The sequence below is a fragment of the Onychostruthus taczanowskii genome, unplaced genomic scaffold (genome assembly GCF_017590055.1).
Source record: "Onychostruthus taczanowskii isolate IOZ18803 unplaced genomic scaffold, ASM1759005v1 scaffold98, whole genome shotgun sequence".
NCBI lineage: Eukaryota > Metazoa > Chordata > Aves > Passeriformes > Passeridae > Onychostruthus > Onychostruthus taczanowskii.
In genome coordinates this window covers 1,380,226-1,399,360 of record NW_024507879.1, presented here as the reverse complement: position 1 = coordinate 1,399,360, position 19,135 = coordinate 1,380,226, and the positions used below count along the sequence as shown (strand labels likewise).

Genomic DNA, 19,135 nt, shown 5'->3' with positions numbered 1-19,135 from the left:
CCTGCAGACCATTTGCTGTGAGGCTCTGACCTGCCTTTCCATCTGGGTGCCTTCACAGTGACAACACAATGTCTGACACCCCCAGGCAGGCTGGGTCTGCACAGCCCTCCATGCAGAGGTTGCTCGGACATCTCCTGCTGCAACAGAGTCACTCTGCACGTGGCCCCACCTCAGCTCCCCGAGCTCTCCCCACACGGCCAGAGGTGCCAGGAGCCTTGGGCCTGGCCTCTTTCAAGCCATCAGGATTCACAGTGACAGGAGCAAGGCCACCCCCAGCTATGCTCTCCTGCTTGTCTAACAGATTTAAGCAACAAGGACAATATACCAGGACACTGCTGCCCAGCCCACTCAGGCACAAACCAGTTCTAGACCATCAAATTCATGACCTGAAACAATGCAGGTAAGTGCAATAAAAATGCAGGTAAGTGCAATAAAGCACCAGTCAGCAATGGCAGAGCAACGAACAGAAAAGCTCCCCTTCCTCCAGGTTTAAATTTAAGTGGAGGATTTAAACTGCCAGCTGCAGTACAAAACTACTCAATTCTGCAGGCCCAAAGAACACCAAGCAAAAGTTGCAAAGAGGGGAAAGGTAATTTCGTCCTGTATTCTAATGGTGAAACACCAATTCTTGTGCAACAGCTGTCACATACACCTCCTCACATTAGAGGAAGCAATGTGAGCACACCTCCATTTGAAACGTACAGGCAAAAGTCAGCAAAATCACTTACCAACACAGTCACAAGTTGGCAATTCATATTGTCCTTTTTTGGTAGGTGTGTCTATTAAATTTTTTGTAGGGGTATCAAGAAACTTCATAGGTGATTCAAGGAAACTGCTGAGCGTGTTTTTTGCTGGGGAACACCCTGAGTCGCCTGTGCTCTGGGCGTGGTCAGTACCCAATCTGGTTGATGTCAGAACGGTCACCTCACCCACACACTCCATATTCCTGAGAGCTTCAGCAGAACCTGGTACCTGGGCCCCACCACAGGGAACAGGCAGCACCTGGGACTTCGGATCTACCTGTTGTTTGACCTGCTGAACATAGGCTTTGTTTTCACTACACATTTCGTTAGCTCTCAGGCTAGACCGGTTAAAAGTTGATGGCAAAGGATGCACCTGACTGACATTTGCTGTTTGCTGTACCTGAGAATTACATTTTTCTGTAAACATCTGTAGGTTTTCAGTTGGTCTTTTCAACAAGGATGCTGTTTTCAGCTGAGAACCAGCCACAGCATTACGGGAGGACAGGTCGTTGTGTTGGCTACGTGCAACAACTTCATTTTTCAGTGGATCAGCACCTAGTGGGTCACTGGAGCCCACAGTTTTCATTTGTTCATTCACTACTTCACAGCCAAACAACCTGTCTTTTTTTTTCTCCTGCGGTGCCTCAGGTGAACACCTGTGGAATTTTATCTGTGCTTGTGGAAGAAATAATCTGTTTTTTTCTTGTGATGCTAAAGTGTTTTGACTGAGCGCTCTCTGTACTTTGGTTCTCGGAGATTTTTTTTCAGATGGAGCTACCCTAGAGTCCTGTGGCATGGTTTGACCAAGCTTATGCAGTTTTGATGATATCCAAATGTCCTGCAATTCACTATGCTGGCATGACAACAGCTCTAGCTGGTTTTGATTGTTTTGTTGATAGCGTGCTTCTTGGGGCTTCTTTTTGTGTCTCGGTTTCAATGGCACAGCATTTCCTTTCTTATTTGTTGCTTGCTTTTGCTTTAACAGTAAGGAACTATAATTACGCCTAAAAAACACAGATTCTTTTTTCTGCAACACATCTTGGTTATATTTTGGCTGCCTCTCATGTGATATTAGATTAAGCAGTGAAGCCTTTATGTTATTCTTCTGCTCTGGATTTGTCTGGTTTGATTCAATCAGGGCTGCCAGTTGAGTTAGCTGTGCAGCTACATCCTCTTCATCCTGGCTGTGAATTCCTCCTTCTTTAATGGAAGAACCACCTTCCAATTTCAAATCACTACACGATGGCTTTTGCTCTAACTGGCCAGGAGCTTCCAAGTTGTTCCCTATATGCTGGACATCACACGGAGCATTGCAATACCCTGCGAAGGTGACTGGCTCACGAGCACAGCTTTTGTTGGAATTGTATCCCGGAAACGATGCTGTATTAGATGTTAGGTCAGATAAAGTTTTGGTATCTCTTGAGGGTAACTGTAATTTATACATCTCCCCAGCCAGATTGGCAGGTTTATCACACAATTCAGACACTGAACTTTGGCCATTGTATAACACTGCCTTATTAGGGAGCTGCTTCTGCGAGTGAGCGCAGTGAGCCAAGAGCTGTTGCTCATTCTGTAAGTAAGTGTCTTTGATTTCTTGTAATGCAGAGGATGTAAAGGAGGATGAGATATCCCTTTTAAAACTGTGGAGCAAGTTGGAAGTTGTTTCTCCTGTACGTTCAGTACTTTCACTTTTAGCTGGTGAAGTTGTTTCTAAAGGAGCTTCAGACAACTGTGTTAAAGCTTCAATAGCTACAACCTGCTCCAGAGTTAAATTTCTGGTTTTAATCAGGGACAAGAAAGTGGGCTGGAGTGCAGTATTCTCAGGCTGTGTCTCCACACTTGGTATTTCAAAGCCATCCTTCCCTGCCTGCAGCTCCCCTTCAGGCAGCAGAGGACAACACAAGCTTTCTTGCGCATCCAAGCTGGAATCTGTCTGCAAAACTGACTTCTCAGAATACTCGGAGATGCTGCAGGTGCAGTTTTCCTCTTTCATTAAAACATTCCCTTGGTTTTCTGGGTGAACACAGCCAGTGCCACTTGTCAGAGCGCTCACTACGTTATTCAGATTGCCACCCTTCGGCCATTGCATGTGGGAGTTGCTCGTCAAATCTGTCCTTTCCTCTGCAGATACATTTTCCAGTGAAGCAACTGCTTCTGGCGGTGAATAATGCAGGATGTTTATGCCATTTTTGATGGTGTGCACCAAGGATTTTTTTGGCTCAGTGAACTGACTGGGAGAGGCTGCCCTGTCGCTGTGGTCAGCGTGTTTCAAGTGTTCGGTGCCCGTCACGGCTCCATGGATGTCGCCGTTGACGTGGACACCAAAGGATGGCTTCTCGGTATGTGCCCACTTCTCTGCTTCCAAGCCAGTCATTCTCTCTTTCTCCTTAGCCTGCACATTTTCAATGGGTACTGCTTGGTTTGTCTTCACCCTGTATTTTTCACCATGACCACATATACTGCATTCCATGAGTTCTGGTCTGCGGCCATTTACTGCTTTGTTTTCTAAATTTGCCTGTAAAACAATAATAAAAAAACCCTTGTTGTAACAGCTGTTCAAAGCACATTAAAAACAAGAAGCTTCATATTTACAGCAATTAAACCCTGCTTTGACAGACACATGGAATACCCTAATTAGGCACAGACATTGGAAAATAAACCAAACAGGAAGATATAAAATAACCTGAAGGCTAAAGACCCTATCCATATTTATAGCTATTTTTCCTCACTGTTGAGGGACAGAGGAGGAAACTGGGTAAGTGTGGTGGTGGGAGACTAATGACATGAATAGTCAGATAAAGGATGTTAGCATTTAAAATGAGATGCAAGGATTCAATTCTGAATTAATTTGCATGAGCAGATTAAAAAAGCGTAAAAAAACTTATGTTAAAAGCAAGACTGAAATCCAAGGGATTATATCACAGAGTTCAGCAGTAATTTGGCATAATTACATTCATTTGGCTAGACCAATAAACTGGCTTAACCAATACACCACTTGGTTGGATACTCTAGCTAATCCTGAAAACCAACCATTCTTGTTTCAAGTCCTTAAATAATTACAAACCCTAAGCAGAAATGAATAGAAAGCCAATTTACATCAGCTCACTTGGAAGTTACTCTTTAAACAGCTGTTTAGCTTCTGTATTTAGATGGAAATTTCCAGGTTTCTCAACAGTCTCTCATGTAAGCTACTCAAAACTATATTTTAGTAAATGCTACATTTTAGTGCTTTATTAAATATGTTCTCATCTTCACTGATATTATGCCGTTCATGTGGTTGAAACAATGTCAAAATCTAGACAGAGTCAGAATATTGTGTCCTGGAAAGAGAATATATATATAAATATATATGCCTTAAGGTAGTATTATGGATATGAAGTAAGGAGTTAGACAAAGTAAAAATAACAGTAATTAAGGCAGAAACTTATGCAGAACAGTAATTAAGTCAGGAATCCAATTTTTCTTATGCTATTCAGATTTTATTTACATTAAATTTTCTTTTAAAATAATTTTAAATCACAGTAGATAGTGCTGTTCCTTTATCTGATTGCAACATTTAAGAGTTCTTCAATCCCCTGTAATCTTAAACCATACTTAAAAGAAAACCAGGACTGCTTTTCAAATCAAATATCAGCAACATGAGGGGCTAATTAATCCTATGTAGGCACAGTACCTCACAGCAGTGCCCAGAAAATCCCACCAGGACGAACCACTCAGTTAACTCAGAGATCAAACCAACAAAGGGCATTGACTCCTGACAAAAGTCAGGAAAAGAAATGCAAAATAGATTTTTGATTAATTTAATTTATTTAATTAACTGAATTTATTTAATTAATTTATGATTAATTATAACCATCGAGATGGAATTGCCACAAACCCCCACACAAAACAAGGCAGCTCCATGTGGAGCTCAGTGGTCACCTTGCAACTGATAAAACACAACGCCAGGAATCCACAGCACATCCTAGATGTTCTGAGAGGCATTGTAATTTCTCACAGAAATGTTGTGTAAAAACATGTCCAGCACCTGTGCAGCTAAGTCAATATTATGTACAAAAGGATTCCTTATTTAATGTCTTTTCACTACCCACAGACCCTGACTAATGGTCAGTGAGCTGGAGCTCCTCTGGATCCTGGTGACTTTCTGAGAATGATTCCCAGACCCATGGGGGCACTGAGCACTTTCTAAGGGATCCACAAAAGCTGAATTGCTAGCAGGGGTAAACGCATCACACAGGTCTCTGTCACTGTACCAGAAATATTTTAAGGGTCCACCATCAATGAGTAAAACCCCACAATTCTATGCCTGCACAAAAGCTGAAATTCAATTGACTTAACTTCAGAAAGAACAACAATTCTGCTTCTTTCTTAAGCAAAAGTACATCTAACATCTCTACCAATCCAGAAGACTCCCAACCACGTAAAATTTTTATTAAAAATTATTTAATCAGACAATAAGGAGGCTGCAGACATAAAATTAAATAGATGAAAACTAATTCCCCATCAATTGCACATTTTCAACACAACACCACATTTGTATTCCATTCATCATTATAGGGATTGTTCACTACATTGAAGAAACTAATAACTTAAGTCTGGTAATTTGGGAGTAATAAGAGGCATAGGAAAGGGAGAGGCTTCATCCACAATTAGCAGAGATGAGAAGATCTGACACAGAATCCACAGACAGCACCCAGTATAAAAGTGTCACCAAGTTCTCCCAACTAGTCTGTTTCTCAATAAAATACTTTATCTGACCAAAAAGCATTGCTATGCTCAAAAATACTCAGGATATTCCCTGATCTGCTAGTACTGCACAGGTACAGCACTGTGTCCCTACAGAACTCCAGTGATCCCAGCAGCAAAGGTAGAATTGCTTAAAAAAAAATAATTCTTAATACTTCATATTTTCCACTAACATTACTAGAAGCTGCCTACATGCAATGAGGAAGAAAAAACCCCCAGATGAATCATATCACTGGCATGAGCTAGTTAACTCATATTCTATTTTTCCACATAAGACAAAATATCTTCATTAAATCAGATGTTATTGTTTTAATCAAAAAACACTGCCTTTCCAGCACTGTGTTGCTTTATCTCCTATTACTGAACTGCAGTGGCTACTAAAAGATAAGTTTCTTTTCCCTCACAAACAGAAAAGACCACTGGATAGTCTGTTAGCATGGGAAGTTTTTATTTCCCACCACAAAGAGAAATGCAGACACACTACCAGGGACAGAGCTCACTTGAGTCTTCCTCTCTACCTAGGAACAATCAATCTTCAAGTCCTGAACCTGCATGTGAAAAATCCAGTGGAAAGTACAGACAAGGATAGCACAACCCCAAGCAACAGTGAGAACATTCATTCACAGGAGGTAAGCACAGAAGTCTGATCTGATCACTTTCCGAGGCTTTTACACAAATGCAGTGAAAAGCTGAAGAATAAAGCAGATCAATACCAGTAATTTCCCCTGTCATTAAGAGGAGCTCTACTCTGCCAGGAGACAGGAGCCACTAACCAATCATGCTCAAGCTTAGGCTCTGCACTAGTCTGCCACCAGGACAGGAACCACAGAGCCTGCTGTGGCCATGGCTGTGTTACTTAAACTTCACCCAAACACTATCTCACATATACATACACACAAGAATTCCTCTGTGAGCTAATGCTTCCAGCACACACAAACAGCCAGTTACAGAAAATCACTTGACGTTCTGAAGTCAGACTTACTATTAAAACTTCTCCTTTAACACATGATGCCCCTGAGGTAATGCAGAATTCACCAACTCCCAAAAAAAATGTAACGCTTAAGCAACACCAAAGATATTCCCATATCTGAGCAGCGAGCAAGCCATTGATTTGTGTGTCTCATTTCAAACCTCTGCAGGAGGTAACAACAAACACTCTACTAAAGGACACCACCAGGGCCAATTGCTCTCGTAAACAAGAAATAACAGATGATGCCCTGTCCAGCTACTGATAAAATGCCTCTACAAGCAAGTCTTGATGAGTAACACGACAACTAACGCCAAACCCCCTAACCAGCCCTCCCTGTAAGGTTCTGCTCAGGTCCCATGTGAACCCAGTGCCCAACAGACCAAAAAATACTTGCACCCCCTGCTTGTGCCAAAACTGGGATGACCCAAAAGACAGCTCCTCCAGGGTCACAAAATTCATCAGCACAAAAGGATGAGTGGGTGAGAAGCACCTGTAAGCTGCAGTGCCATGGGTAAGCCTGGATCCTGCTGCAGTGTCTGCAGCCACACAGCCAGCCCCACATGTCCCTCCAAGCTGGGACAGAGCTGGCAGCTGCTCAGAGATCCAAACCCACAATGTAAGTGCTGCTTCAGAAAAACTGTTTGGAAAAATACAAACGTAAATGGAATTAAACACAAATGTATTTAATCTAACATTCAAACAAGGTGTTTGGCTCATGGTCCAACAGTCAGGTATCACTGCCTCACCAAGAGGCAAGAAAGCACCACACAGCTGACCAGCAGCAATTTACTCTTCTGTCATTTATTCCTGCTGTCTACTGTCTGCTCCCCAGCACATGCAGAAATTCATGTAGAAATTCAGCAGAATCAAGGACTTGCACTGGACAGGATCAACATACAGGGAAAAAGAGGTAAGACATGGATAGGAGGGGCAACATGGAGACAGAGCACAGGTGTGGAGAAGCAGTTGCTTATGCCAAGTGCTGTGTAGGAGAGTGCTAGGTAGGAAATCATGCACTGGTTAGAACAGAGACAGATATAAGGTGGGATTCTGTGGAAGCTATAGGTCATCTCCTGAATACAGCTACATTTCTTCTTGGACTTTTTTTCATTAAAGGCATATACAGTAATACAACTAAGAATAAACTTCTATTTCAGACCACACGACATGTCTGACTACTGCCAATACTGCAGACAGCAGCAACATGCCATAGGTTGCTGCCCAAGGCTGCAGTCTGAGCAGGGTGTCCAAGAAGGCTCCCAAAACAGAGAATAGCAGAGTAGGGGCCAAGCTGCAAGCTGAGGAATATTCTCCATCAATCTCACCACAGGCATAAAGCAGATCCCAGCACACTGCATAACTGTGGACATGGGGGAGTCTCTCAGGGTACCACACTCCTACAGTGGCTCAGCTAAGGCACATTTCCTATAAGTCTTAATGCACAGAAACAGATTGGGGACCTTTGTTAATGTAACACAGCCTGAACGTACAAGGTGTTTTGTTCCTCAAGAGAGCAGCATTCACAGACGGCATTGAGGGATAGCACAGGATTTGGCAAAATTATGTTGACAAGTTTTACCACAGAAACTGGTTTATACAGAAACTCAGAGGAACAAGAGGTTCTGCAAATCTGGAGAAAGGAACCTGACCTGGGGTATGGCATACAGGCTTTCTTGGAGGTATCCCACTCACTTCCAACTTCCCTGAGTATCACACCACCCAGTCACCAACTTGAGCATCACAGCAAGGCAGCATTTCACACTGGATCTTACTACAGCTGAAAAGTCTGCTCTAGCTGCTCGATACTTTTATTTCCATATTTGTAGCCACAACAGCAAAGATGATTCTCCAAGCTACAGCTTAGCTCTCAGTCTCACCTCCATTTAATCTACATTTATATCCTATATGTTCTTCAAATAGCAGCCAACCTCCTCACCAGAAAAGCTCCTTATTGTCTCTTTCCAGGAGGAATTAGTACATTATGGCCTCAAAGTCTTCATACCTTTGTTCTCTTCCTTTTCCCTCCCACACCACTACCAGAGCAGAGCCCTCACACCCACCCTGTGCAACAGCTTCAGTGAGACTTCTTAGATCTACAGTATCAGACCCCAAAGGATACACTTACTACAAAATTAAAAACTACAGGACACTAATTCTGACTGTAAAGGCTTCAAATGGCAGCTCCCATGGAAATGTATTTATTGGATGACTACTTGGATATGGGCTCTCTCAGCCACAAACTCAAATTATTGTTTTCCATCAACTCCTATACCTATCTTGTAAAAGCCACAAACAGGAGCAATTAAAAACAGGGCGAAGGACACCCCATTCTCCTACACAGGCATCCAAGAATTTGATTTGTAAAGAAAGAAAAAACCCCAAACATTACAGCACTTTTTCTGCCACAGAAGCAAATATAAACAAGCATCTTGCCTGGTCATTTTTGTTTTCCTTGGGTTTTGGGTTTGGTTTGTTTTTTACTGGTGTTTTGAATTACTCAATCATTTGTCATCAACATTGAAACCAAGCACTCAAAGAGACCCTGGCAGCTCTGGTAAATATAGCACTCAATTAAGCCAGAAAAGAAAAATGATACAATCTGCAACAATATGTATTCCCTAAGAGAACTTTCCCCCAGTGCGCTCTAGCTCCAAAGCAGAGATGAAAGAAATTCAGTCTCTGAATTTACCCACCCTAGCTAATGTCCCTTGTGGTCCACTCATTTATGAAACCATCAGCACAGTGTTAAGGAAGTGCTGCCTGGCCCTTCCCTGCAAATGGAGAATCAACACAGTGCTTGTAAGAGGGGCTTCAGGGAGCAAATCACAGTCATGTGTAACCTCCTTAGCAACAATCTGAAAGAGCAGCAAATTAATACTTATAAAAAATAACAAATAAAGACCAGACATGATGCTTTGTAAATTAAGCTGGCAGGCCAGCCATTTCATTACAGCTGGAGAGACATTCTGTGTTTAGCAAGAGGCATGGGACTGTATTTACAAAAGGCAGGTTTCTACCTTGGAAAGCATTGCCTTTCAGGAGGACATTAACATGGTCAATCATCGATTGCACAGTAACTATAGAAACTCCTGGTACAGCTTTATGGCTGAAAGGGCTAGTTAAGATTCTTGGGTGCATAAATAACAATATAATTAGGAAAAGAGTGGTTACTTTCAATCCTGCACTTGGCACTTCTGCACCTGCTGGCAGAATAAAGCATCCTGTTCTGGCATCCCCAATTCAAGTCAGACATTGATATGCTGGAGAGGGCTCCAAGGACCACAAGAACGACAAAGGATTGAAACATCTTGAAGTGAAAGACTCAAGTTCACTCTCTCCAATTTACCAAAGAGAAAGAAAATTGAAAAGCCACAAACTCCTGCTCAGTCTGTGTGGAAAAGAATGCTGATAACAGAGGGCTCCTTGTTCTAGTATACAAAAGTATAACAAGACTCAATGACTTAAAGTCAAGGCTGGAGAAGACTGGCCTTGAACTATGGTGCACATTTTTGCAACAAGACAGAGACAGCAAAGAATTTTTTTAAAGCATCTTGTTAGGTGTTTGGATGCACTTTTCATCCATGGGCATTTTCAAATTCAAGTTCTTTCAGCTATCTTTAAAAAAAATATGTTTAAGCCAAATAAAAGGATACAGTCTTACAACCTCCCAGCACAAGAAGAAGTGTTCACAATGATCTTTCCTGGGTTTACCACATGCAAACCAAACTGAGACAATTTCTCTTTAAGTTCGCTGCAATAAAGATCCAAACTGTCAAACTAACAACATAACTTTCCACAGCTCCTGTAATCTAACCAGGAAGATATTCAGCTCCTTAACTTAGGACCACAGACTGTGCCCCACCACCTGTTGTACAACCAATTATATTATTTACAAGTTACTGCATGTTGGTAGCAGCTCTCAGACCAGAACTGCTCAGGACACACAACACCATTCTAGCCTGGTTTTAAAGCCGATGAGGGGCCACAAGATAAAAAGGAGTAACTAATACACCTCAGAAATAGAAAACTCAGTGACAGGAGCAGCTTTTTTAACTCAGATTAAAAAAAAAAAAAAAAAGAAGTAGTCATGCTGATCTCTTAAGGCGCCAGGCTACAAGGCAGCATTATTCAGGATTTTTCATCCATGTTTTGCTTACTCTCATGAGAAAGAAAAGCCTAAAAAATGGCAAATTGTGTTCCCTTTTCTACCTGAGAGCTTGCACACCTACGGTTTCAGGAAAGCTCAAGGCAGAATTTGCACTGTAACTTCCACTTGCTCTTTACAGGAGCAGCAGCTTTCACTCCCAGGCTGGAGTCAGAGCACTGCTGTTATGGAGCAGCACTGCAATTGTGGTGTTTGCACTGCAGAACTCAGTGACCAGCTCACTAAAGTGAATGCTTTGCATTTATGAACACACAGCAGTTTTTCCTCTTATTCAAAAGTCCAGCCAGCCCCTTATTTCAGGAAAATTAAATGTAGAGCCCCATTTTACTATAGGGCACTGATTAAACTATAATGCAATACAGACAGGACCAACAAAACACTGAGAAAGGAATTCAGTCAAGACACAAACCACTCAATTGTAAGTCAGCTTCAAGAAATCCTAATATTCTAGAAGGCTTAACATTAAAGTTGTTAGGACAACAAGGACAGCCTTGTTGTCAATAGTCTATAAATTAATTTTACACAAATGAATGAAAAGGGATTATTGTTAGTTGCTGAAATGCTGTCTTCCTTTTTCTTTATATCATTTAAGTTTCATACATTTAAAAAGAAAGCATGAATTCTTCTTACCTCCCCAATGAAACCCTATAATTAAGAATTTATTTTAGTACAAATAAGATCTCTTGGTCTCTACAAAAGCAAGGCTCCTACTAATGCCAGTGGGAAAGTTTGCTGCCATAGTATCACTTAAATTAACTTTCCCATAATCAGTAACACCAAACAAAATTCTTCGTATAACATGGCAGAAAGAAAAAAGAACACATGTGAAGAGTCTGCTGCCACTCAGGTAAGTTTAGGGCTTCTCAATGGTTTTCCCCCACATCAATTGCTAAAAGCAATAAACAAACTTGCTCAGCCATATGGTATCAGATCCTAAACAGGCAGCACCCATTTTCAAAGGGTTTTTTAGGTATTACTGGCAACAAATTTATGGCCAGCAATACACTGAGAACAGATTACTGGAATTGGCAGAGCCATCTCAGTTATCTATCTCAATGCCTGCATCACACACAGCAAGTACCAGTATTGAGTAACGCTCACAATGCAGCAGTGAATGCAAACAATCCCAACAAAGCAACATACCTGGAAGAGAAACCCTGTGTTTATTTTGTAACACTTCATTAAGAACATCTAAACAATGTATCAATCAATATACCTACACAACTGACCCTCATCTCCACTCGCACATTTTCCTCCCTCTCCAAAAGCTAAGCTACTTTTACTGGATATTTTATGACTTTTTTGATCACAAACACATTTTCTACTTTTTCGAAGCTCCACTTCTGAATCCAATGAAGTGGAAGGCCCTACACTAAAACAGACCATCAGAGTCAAGATCTACAATAAATCAGGATTCAAAACAAGCAACCCCCCCCACCCCCCAAAACCACTGCGCTCTTGAGGTTCAGCCTGGCCTCACTCAACACTTCCCAGCCCCCACCAATCCCTGAGGAGGGGCACTATGCTCACAACTGCTCTGCTACAGCAACGAAGGAGTTAAGACAGAAAACCCTGCTCCTCCCTGTCTCCTCCCCAGGGCAGTGTGCCTTTCTTCCCTCAGCGTTTTGGGGAGCTGTGGAGAGAGCAGCACGGGACAGGAGAGGAGGGATGGGAGAGAACTGCACAGAACAAGGGAGCCCTCCAGGAACAGGAAGCAAGGGCAGCACAGCATCTCTGCACACCCCAGGAAAGAATTCACAAGGGACAGGCTTCCACTCCACCAGAAACTGGAAAAATAAGGATTAGAAAGTAGAGTAAGATTCATAATTTACAGATCACTTACAAAGGCTTTCTTTGTTAGAGCTCTATTCAAAAACATCTACGTACATGAGCAGTCCTGGCTGAACTGTACAAACAACATGCAAGTGCTTCACATGTTCATGAGTGCATTCATGTGGAAGTGCTGGGAAAGCTGCATAGCAAATGCCCTGTGCTAAATCACAACCACAATCATGCCTGCTCACATCAAGTGGTTGCATAAGTCTACCAAAAGCAACAAAAATGAAAGATTTTATCCCATTTAGACAGATGCACATTCAGCTCGAAAAAGGTGAAAAAGAGAACATTTCTTTCAAAAAATGTCAAAAAAAATCCAGGTAACAGCTAAGTTAATTACCTTATTTTTAAAAATACAAGTTAACTGGTTTGTGTAGAATGCTCTAATACCAAAAGTAAGGTCTACCTACCAAAAAAACGGGAGCAAAAAGGCAGGGAATAAAAAACAAGTAGCAACTTTCAATCAGTACTCAAAGCAATTTTATTTGGTATTTATTTAAGGAATATGCTCCAAGGTGATAATGTCTATTTAAAAAAAAACCACAACAAATATGATAAGTCCTTTCTGGACAGCATCCTTTCCAATTTGTATTGTACCATTCTTCCTCCTTTCCCTGTAAAGTTCCACTGCAGTGCAATTCCATCCACTGACTTACTCATATCTCAGTTTAAAGGGGAAAAAAGTCATAAAATTTAATTTCATCCAGCTAAATATTTTGGCAGATATTCTGCACTAAAAATATACACCATAATCTAGAATTAAGTGTTCAAAACCAGTTCAATCCTTGCTCACTCCAAGCATAATCATGAAATTTAGCATTTGCTTTCCTAAAACTTGTTAACACATGCATGGCCTTGATCAAAAAAGTGTATTTTTAGTTTCTTTAAGCTGCAAAACCAAAATTGCATCATAAAAAGGGCAACAGCAGTTCTGCCCAGGACACTTAACGTTTTAAAGTTGCTTTTTTACAAGACTATGCTTTGTGTATCTGGAGAAGAAAAATTAAGAGGGTGCTCAATCAGTTATTTGCAGCCTCAATGGAAATAAAAGCTTTCATGTTCCTAGTATGATGTTTATAAACACCCCAAAGTTCTAGATACTGAGTCACCTCTGGCTTTTGGCTTGCCCTCAGCTGAGGGAGGTGACAGAGTGTGAGCAGGCAGCGTCAGCGCTCTGCTGGCTCCCCAATCACCGCTGCAGTGCTTGTGCAGAAACACAACACAGCACAGACTGTGCAGGCAGCCACAAAACTCACCCAGCACTGCATATGTCACTCGGGATTTCTCCCAGGCTCTTCCCTATTTTCCCCCTCCCTTTCTTTCTTCTTCCTTTTATTTTGTTGTTGTCAGGTTTCTTTCATCTCCATCAGGACAACAAACACCTGCAGCCGTCCCAAAGGCAGCCCTGGCTCCCAGAACCCCCAGGAAAGACCACGGCTTGAGCTTCAGCAGCTGCCTTCTGATCCACGGGGAGGTTTGCTCACTGCTGCCTGCATGTGCTCAGGGTAGATTTCCCTGACAACATGAGGCCATGTGCTACTGCCCCATTCCTCTAAGCTCTGTGGTAATAACGACCTTGGAAGGGACTGCAAGCATTTCCGCATCCTTAGGAAGAGGTGCACTGCCCTGCCCAAACTCAGCCAGAACACCAGTAAGTGGCTAAAAAGGATGATGTTAAGTGAAGCAGGGTGTATAATTTGACTTTAGAAATGCAGCAAATTAATTTTTAAGTATGAATCCCTTCTATATAGATTTCCCATTACCAGGAATAAAACTAAAGAAGCGTTTGCTTAACTGGGAAAAGAACACAATATAAACCCTAAGGACAACTAAGTATATTCCTTCCCTTGTATCCATTACTGCGACCTTACAAAGCTTTCTTTCTTTAATGAGAACTTGCTTGCTAGAAGTGATGAATATTTCAGATGCTATTTCAAAATAAACATGGAGAACCTAATACAGTATTTATGGCACAGATGAATTTCCTAAACGAGTCTCCCAATAACCAGAAAGAAGCATTAAAGACTCAGGTATAGAAAACTGTAAATAGTACACAAAAGGTACAGTGTAATAGTGTGCATCACTTTTAGTCTTGTTTGTATCTGTCCAACCCATTTGCAACTGGAAAGCACAGCTTATTTTCCCCTGTACAGAATTTGTGAATGGTTTGGTCCTCAGCAGCACAGCTAGAACACAAACCCTGTAAGTAAATAAATGTGCATCCATCAAAACTTAGCAGTTAGGAAAAAAACCCCAAAGCTCCATGTATGATTGCAAGGAAGTATTACAAATCCTCCTTTAAGGAGCCTAAGAATACTACTTGAAGAAAATACAAATTAAAAAGGACATATCCTGTTGGAATTTTGAAAATGTCACTGGTCAGATGCCCTCAGCCACCACCAATCATAAAATCAAACACTGAAGTCATAATTTGACAGACAGGACAACTCCACTTTACATGGTGTCCCACCAACAGGAGAAACCAGGTTAGAGCCATATAACATAATGCCACATTTATAAAAAATGCCCTAGTAAAGAAGTCTGTAAAGTATGCAGCTTTTTTAAAGTTTACTGCAGCTGACAGAGATGCAGGTAATTTAAGATTCCCAGCCTCTCTTCTCCCATCCAAAACCAAAGGCCAAACCCACCAACCCCAATGCAGCATTCCATGAGATGCCTTCAGAGGCACTGTGCCTTCTTTGGTGGATGCAATGAGACAAACTCTTAGGAAATACACTCCAGCTCTACAAAACAAATACAAATACTAGAAAACACCAAAACAGTACCTAAAACCAAAGAGGAAATAGCACAGAATCAGTTCAGCAAAGTCAAACCATAAATCAACCCAGGTGCAACGGCTGACATGGATACTACACACACACACAGAACCAGACAATCCTTTCCATTCAAGAGTCAGGGGTGGAAAAAAACTCTTCAGAAGGCTTTTTGGAAAGGAGAGGAATGACAGACTCCTATTACATAGCAACCTGCTGGGCCATCAAATCACAAACAGTGGCAAAATGCACTCAAGAGGAAAATCTCAAGACCAACCACGAGCCACGACTGCAGGCAGACACCCAAAACAAGGTCTCTGTCTGTGACCAAAAAACTGCATTTCCCACTCTTTGCCAGAACAGGCATCACACCAATTACACATTATAAACTGACTCCTTTACTAACACTCCTTATTTTGCATACTACTGTCAACAGCACAAAAGACAGAATGAGCAAATACTTCAAATTTTAGCTACACCCATGTGGTATATTACAAAGAGCAGCAGTATGAAAATGAATAATCAAAATCATTAGTATTTTTGTTGTTCTGGGTATATTTTGATGCAGAAAAGGCCCCCTAACATTTGCCAGCATTATAAAAACACAATTAGTGTTAGCACACAGGTAGGTGGTTTGCACAACTACTACACATGAAAAGACAGACACCCTTCAGGTTGGACAGGTTATCTGCTCCTTACTTAATTCTTAACTTTGGTTTGTCTTACCAAAGTTTCTGTAATGTGCAACAATGACAACACAGCTGTTAAGAAATTGGGATGTTTTCAACTAAAATGACACTACAGACCAGTCAGCATTTATAAAACCCACTATGTCAAATAACTTCTGAAATTGTAGTGTACTGAAACAATACTAAACTATCTTATTACATTTAGCTGGAATAGTTCAACAAACTAAGTTTAACAACATACTTTTTGTTTGCATTTTCACTAGCTTCATCTAACCCAAACCATCCCTCTTACTTGCCCCATTCATCCTCCAAAATGTTAGTTTGCAACAACAGAATTAATGACTTTTTTCTATCCAAAACCATTCTAAAGATTAACTGAGAGAAGCAATACCAATATACTAGCTGTTACTTTTAAAAAACCCAAACAACCCAAAACATTAGCCATGAGTGTAGCAAGTTCGTATTTTTGGTATAAAAACTAAGATATTTGCATTTGAAAGACCAATCTTTTGTTATCATGAAAGATAGCCATCTTAGAAGTGTGGAAGGAATATGTTACCACTAAAACTGAAGGTTGTTGACAGTTTACAGGATTTTCAGTTTCAGCTGAGGCATTCTAAAGTTTAAAGAAAGAGAGTATATAAAAACTTCAGTAAAGTAAGTACAAAAATTCCACTTTTGTTAACTTGGCTTGCAGTTTAACGTTGACTTCCCCCATGAAATTTCAGATGCCATAAAACCTGTATGCTAAAAACATTTAACTGGTACGTTTGAAAGTATGAAAGTAGGAAGAGAAGAAATTAAAGGGAACGTTCAGTGCAAGGGAAAGCAAACTTTTGGTCTGCAGACTTGTGCAGGGAGGTTCAAATATGTCTACAACATGCTGGAGAGAAAGAAGAAAGAAAGGACATGTTCTGTGCTTTTAGAATTAGCTAATCTGCTTAATAGCTGGAAAGCGCCGCTACCCAGCGTTTAACCCTTTGCCTTCCTGGGCTGTATGACAAAAAAATGCTGCTCAAAATGGGAAGGGATAAATATCAAAGCAATCATCGGTTACCTTTAAAACTCTTTGCTTCCTCCTCTGAGGCCTTTTGTTTTCTGTTAGGACCTAAAAAAACATCAAATTGCAGAATATAAGTTGTGGTCACAAAGGCAGGCAGACACCTCCGTTTTTTATTATGGAACAGCGATATTTCTGCAATACCCCGAGTGCTTTACACGCGGCCCTTCCACGGGCCGGCGGCGGCTCCCGGCGGCCCGTCCGCCGCCCCCGCGGCGCCCCTCACATCGCGGGAGCCCCGCGTTCCCCCTCACGGCGGCGGCGCCCCTGCCCCGCCATCTTTGCTTCCTGCCGCAGCGGCGGCCGCGCGCGGCCCCGCGGGAGCGCGCAGGGCACGGCCCAGGCGGTGCGGGCCGCCCGTCCCGGGCACCGGGGCCGGGGTCGCTCGGCTCGGCTGGGGCCGCGATGAGAACGGGGTCAGGCGAGGACACGGCCCCCGCGCACCCGCACGCGTGCGCACACCGGGCGACGCAGCCCCGGGCCTCTCCGCGAGCGGCACCGGGCATCCATCGCCGGGCACCGGCGGCCGCGGCGGGGCTACGCAACCGGGTCCCCCTGGAAAGAGTGGAAATCGCGGCTCCCCGATGGAGGCCGCAGCCACAGGGCCTGCCTTCACCTGCTCTCCCCAGCCGAGGGGACGCGGCCGCAGCAGCCCTCTCAAAATCCCCGCCTGGGGCCAGGAGCCCAGCGCACCCTACAGCCCGCGGCCCGGCCCGGTGAAAGAGACCCCCGGCTCCATCCACTCCTGCAGCAGCCAACAGAACAAATTACTGCCAACGGACTGCCGTGGAACTGGCCACCGTATAAACATCAAGTGCAATTGTTTTGCCACGACTCCACCTGCTCCAAACTCCATCCGGATGAAAGCAGGACGGAGGGGTCACAGCGAGCCCTCCCGGATCACAGACTTCGGCTAACCAGGGACAACAAACCAACAACACCGGACCTAACACTGCGGGCACCCAAGCATTCCCTGAAACAATTCGCAGCTGACATCTAAACCAGAACGTTGGCCATGGATTTATGCACTAAAGATAAAAACCAGTAAGAACACCTTTTCATCAGCTACAAACTGCAATCTGTTTTTTTATCTAATGCTGCACTGTAATGTAATTACTGTCCACTTCTTGGTCCAAATCAGTTCAATAGCAGAAATGCTCACGGACACACAACTCATTCTCTAGGGTAGCAATTAAATCAGAGAAAGCTGTCACCCATTTTTCGTTGTCTGATGCTACCCTGTATCTAAACTCTTTATTTGCTGCATCAGAATGATGTATTAAATAGGATTTAGGATAAGGTAAAATTAAAATACTGATTTGTATTCTTTCCCCCAAATACCCCACATCTGCAAAGGTCGCTTTTGCACATTAAGAATGAGAGAGTGGAAATCACACACACTTAGTGATTTGATTCTTCTTGGTAGTTTTGGCTACTTAGATCCTTTACAATACAGGGGGAAAAAAGGAACAGTATTTTGTTTGCTTAGAAACCTAAGACCCCATATGGTGATTTAGACCCCAGGCTGGTGCATGCACTGGACAGCAGTTTCAGGTTTCCTTGTAACCTCATGTTGAGGTCCTCAGACACAAGGAAGGAAAGAAACCTCTTCAAGTAATTTCCCCACAAAAGCTTTAAGAATGAACACAGAAAATAAGGAGCAGTGAAGAGGCAACTTATTAAATTCAGCCTCTGAAAATAACTAGAGCACAAACTAATCCGTCTCACTGTAATTTAGCCTGCATTATGGTCCACACCCAGGAACACAGAAATGGCAAAGTACTGTGAGCTGTAATTATTTTACACTCCCACAGAGTATGAGTGTCAGTGTAAAACTCGAGTGAACTGCACAACTCCAACTCCCTGCCCTGCAGGGTTAGGGAAGGCTGCGTGCAGCTCTGCTCATCACACACATTACCAAACTCCTCTAGCTGTGGGCTATCCCCTCACAAAACTCTCAGGTATCCTACTCAGGAGTGTTTTTATATGCACTTTTTAAAATTCAACTGCCTTAAATATTTCTGGAGTCTATTGTAAAATAAATACCACAAAGTCTAAATTTCTTGATTATAGCTGAGCCTGGCTGGAACACAAGAATTCCTTTTTTTTTTTTTTTTTTTTTTTCTCCCAGATTTCAGCATTTGATTTTGTT

General features: G+C 42.3%; 1 protein-coding gene across 1 annotated transcript in view; it reads right to left on the bottom strand.

The window, feature by feature from the left end:
* The window catches only part of TET1 (tet methylcytosine dioxygenase 1), a 66,166-nt gene that overhangs the window by 38,460 nt on the left and 8,571 nt on the right, over nt 1–19,135 (bottom strand). Inside the window, exons 2-3 of the mRNA XM_041427226.1 lie at nt 16,981–17,031; nt 729–3,258 (exon numbers count right to left, since the gene is read on the bottom strand). Coding sequence (XP_041283160.1) covers nt 729–3,258; nt 16,981–17,031 — 2,581 coding nt within the window. The remainder of the gene's footprint in view (nt 1–728; nt 3,259–16,980; nt 17,032–19,135) is intronic.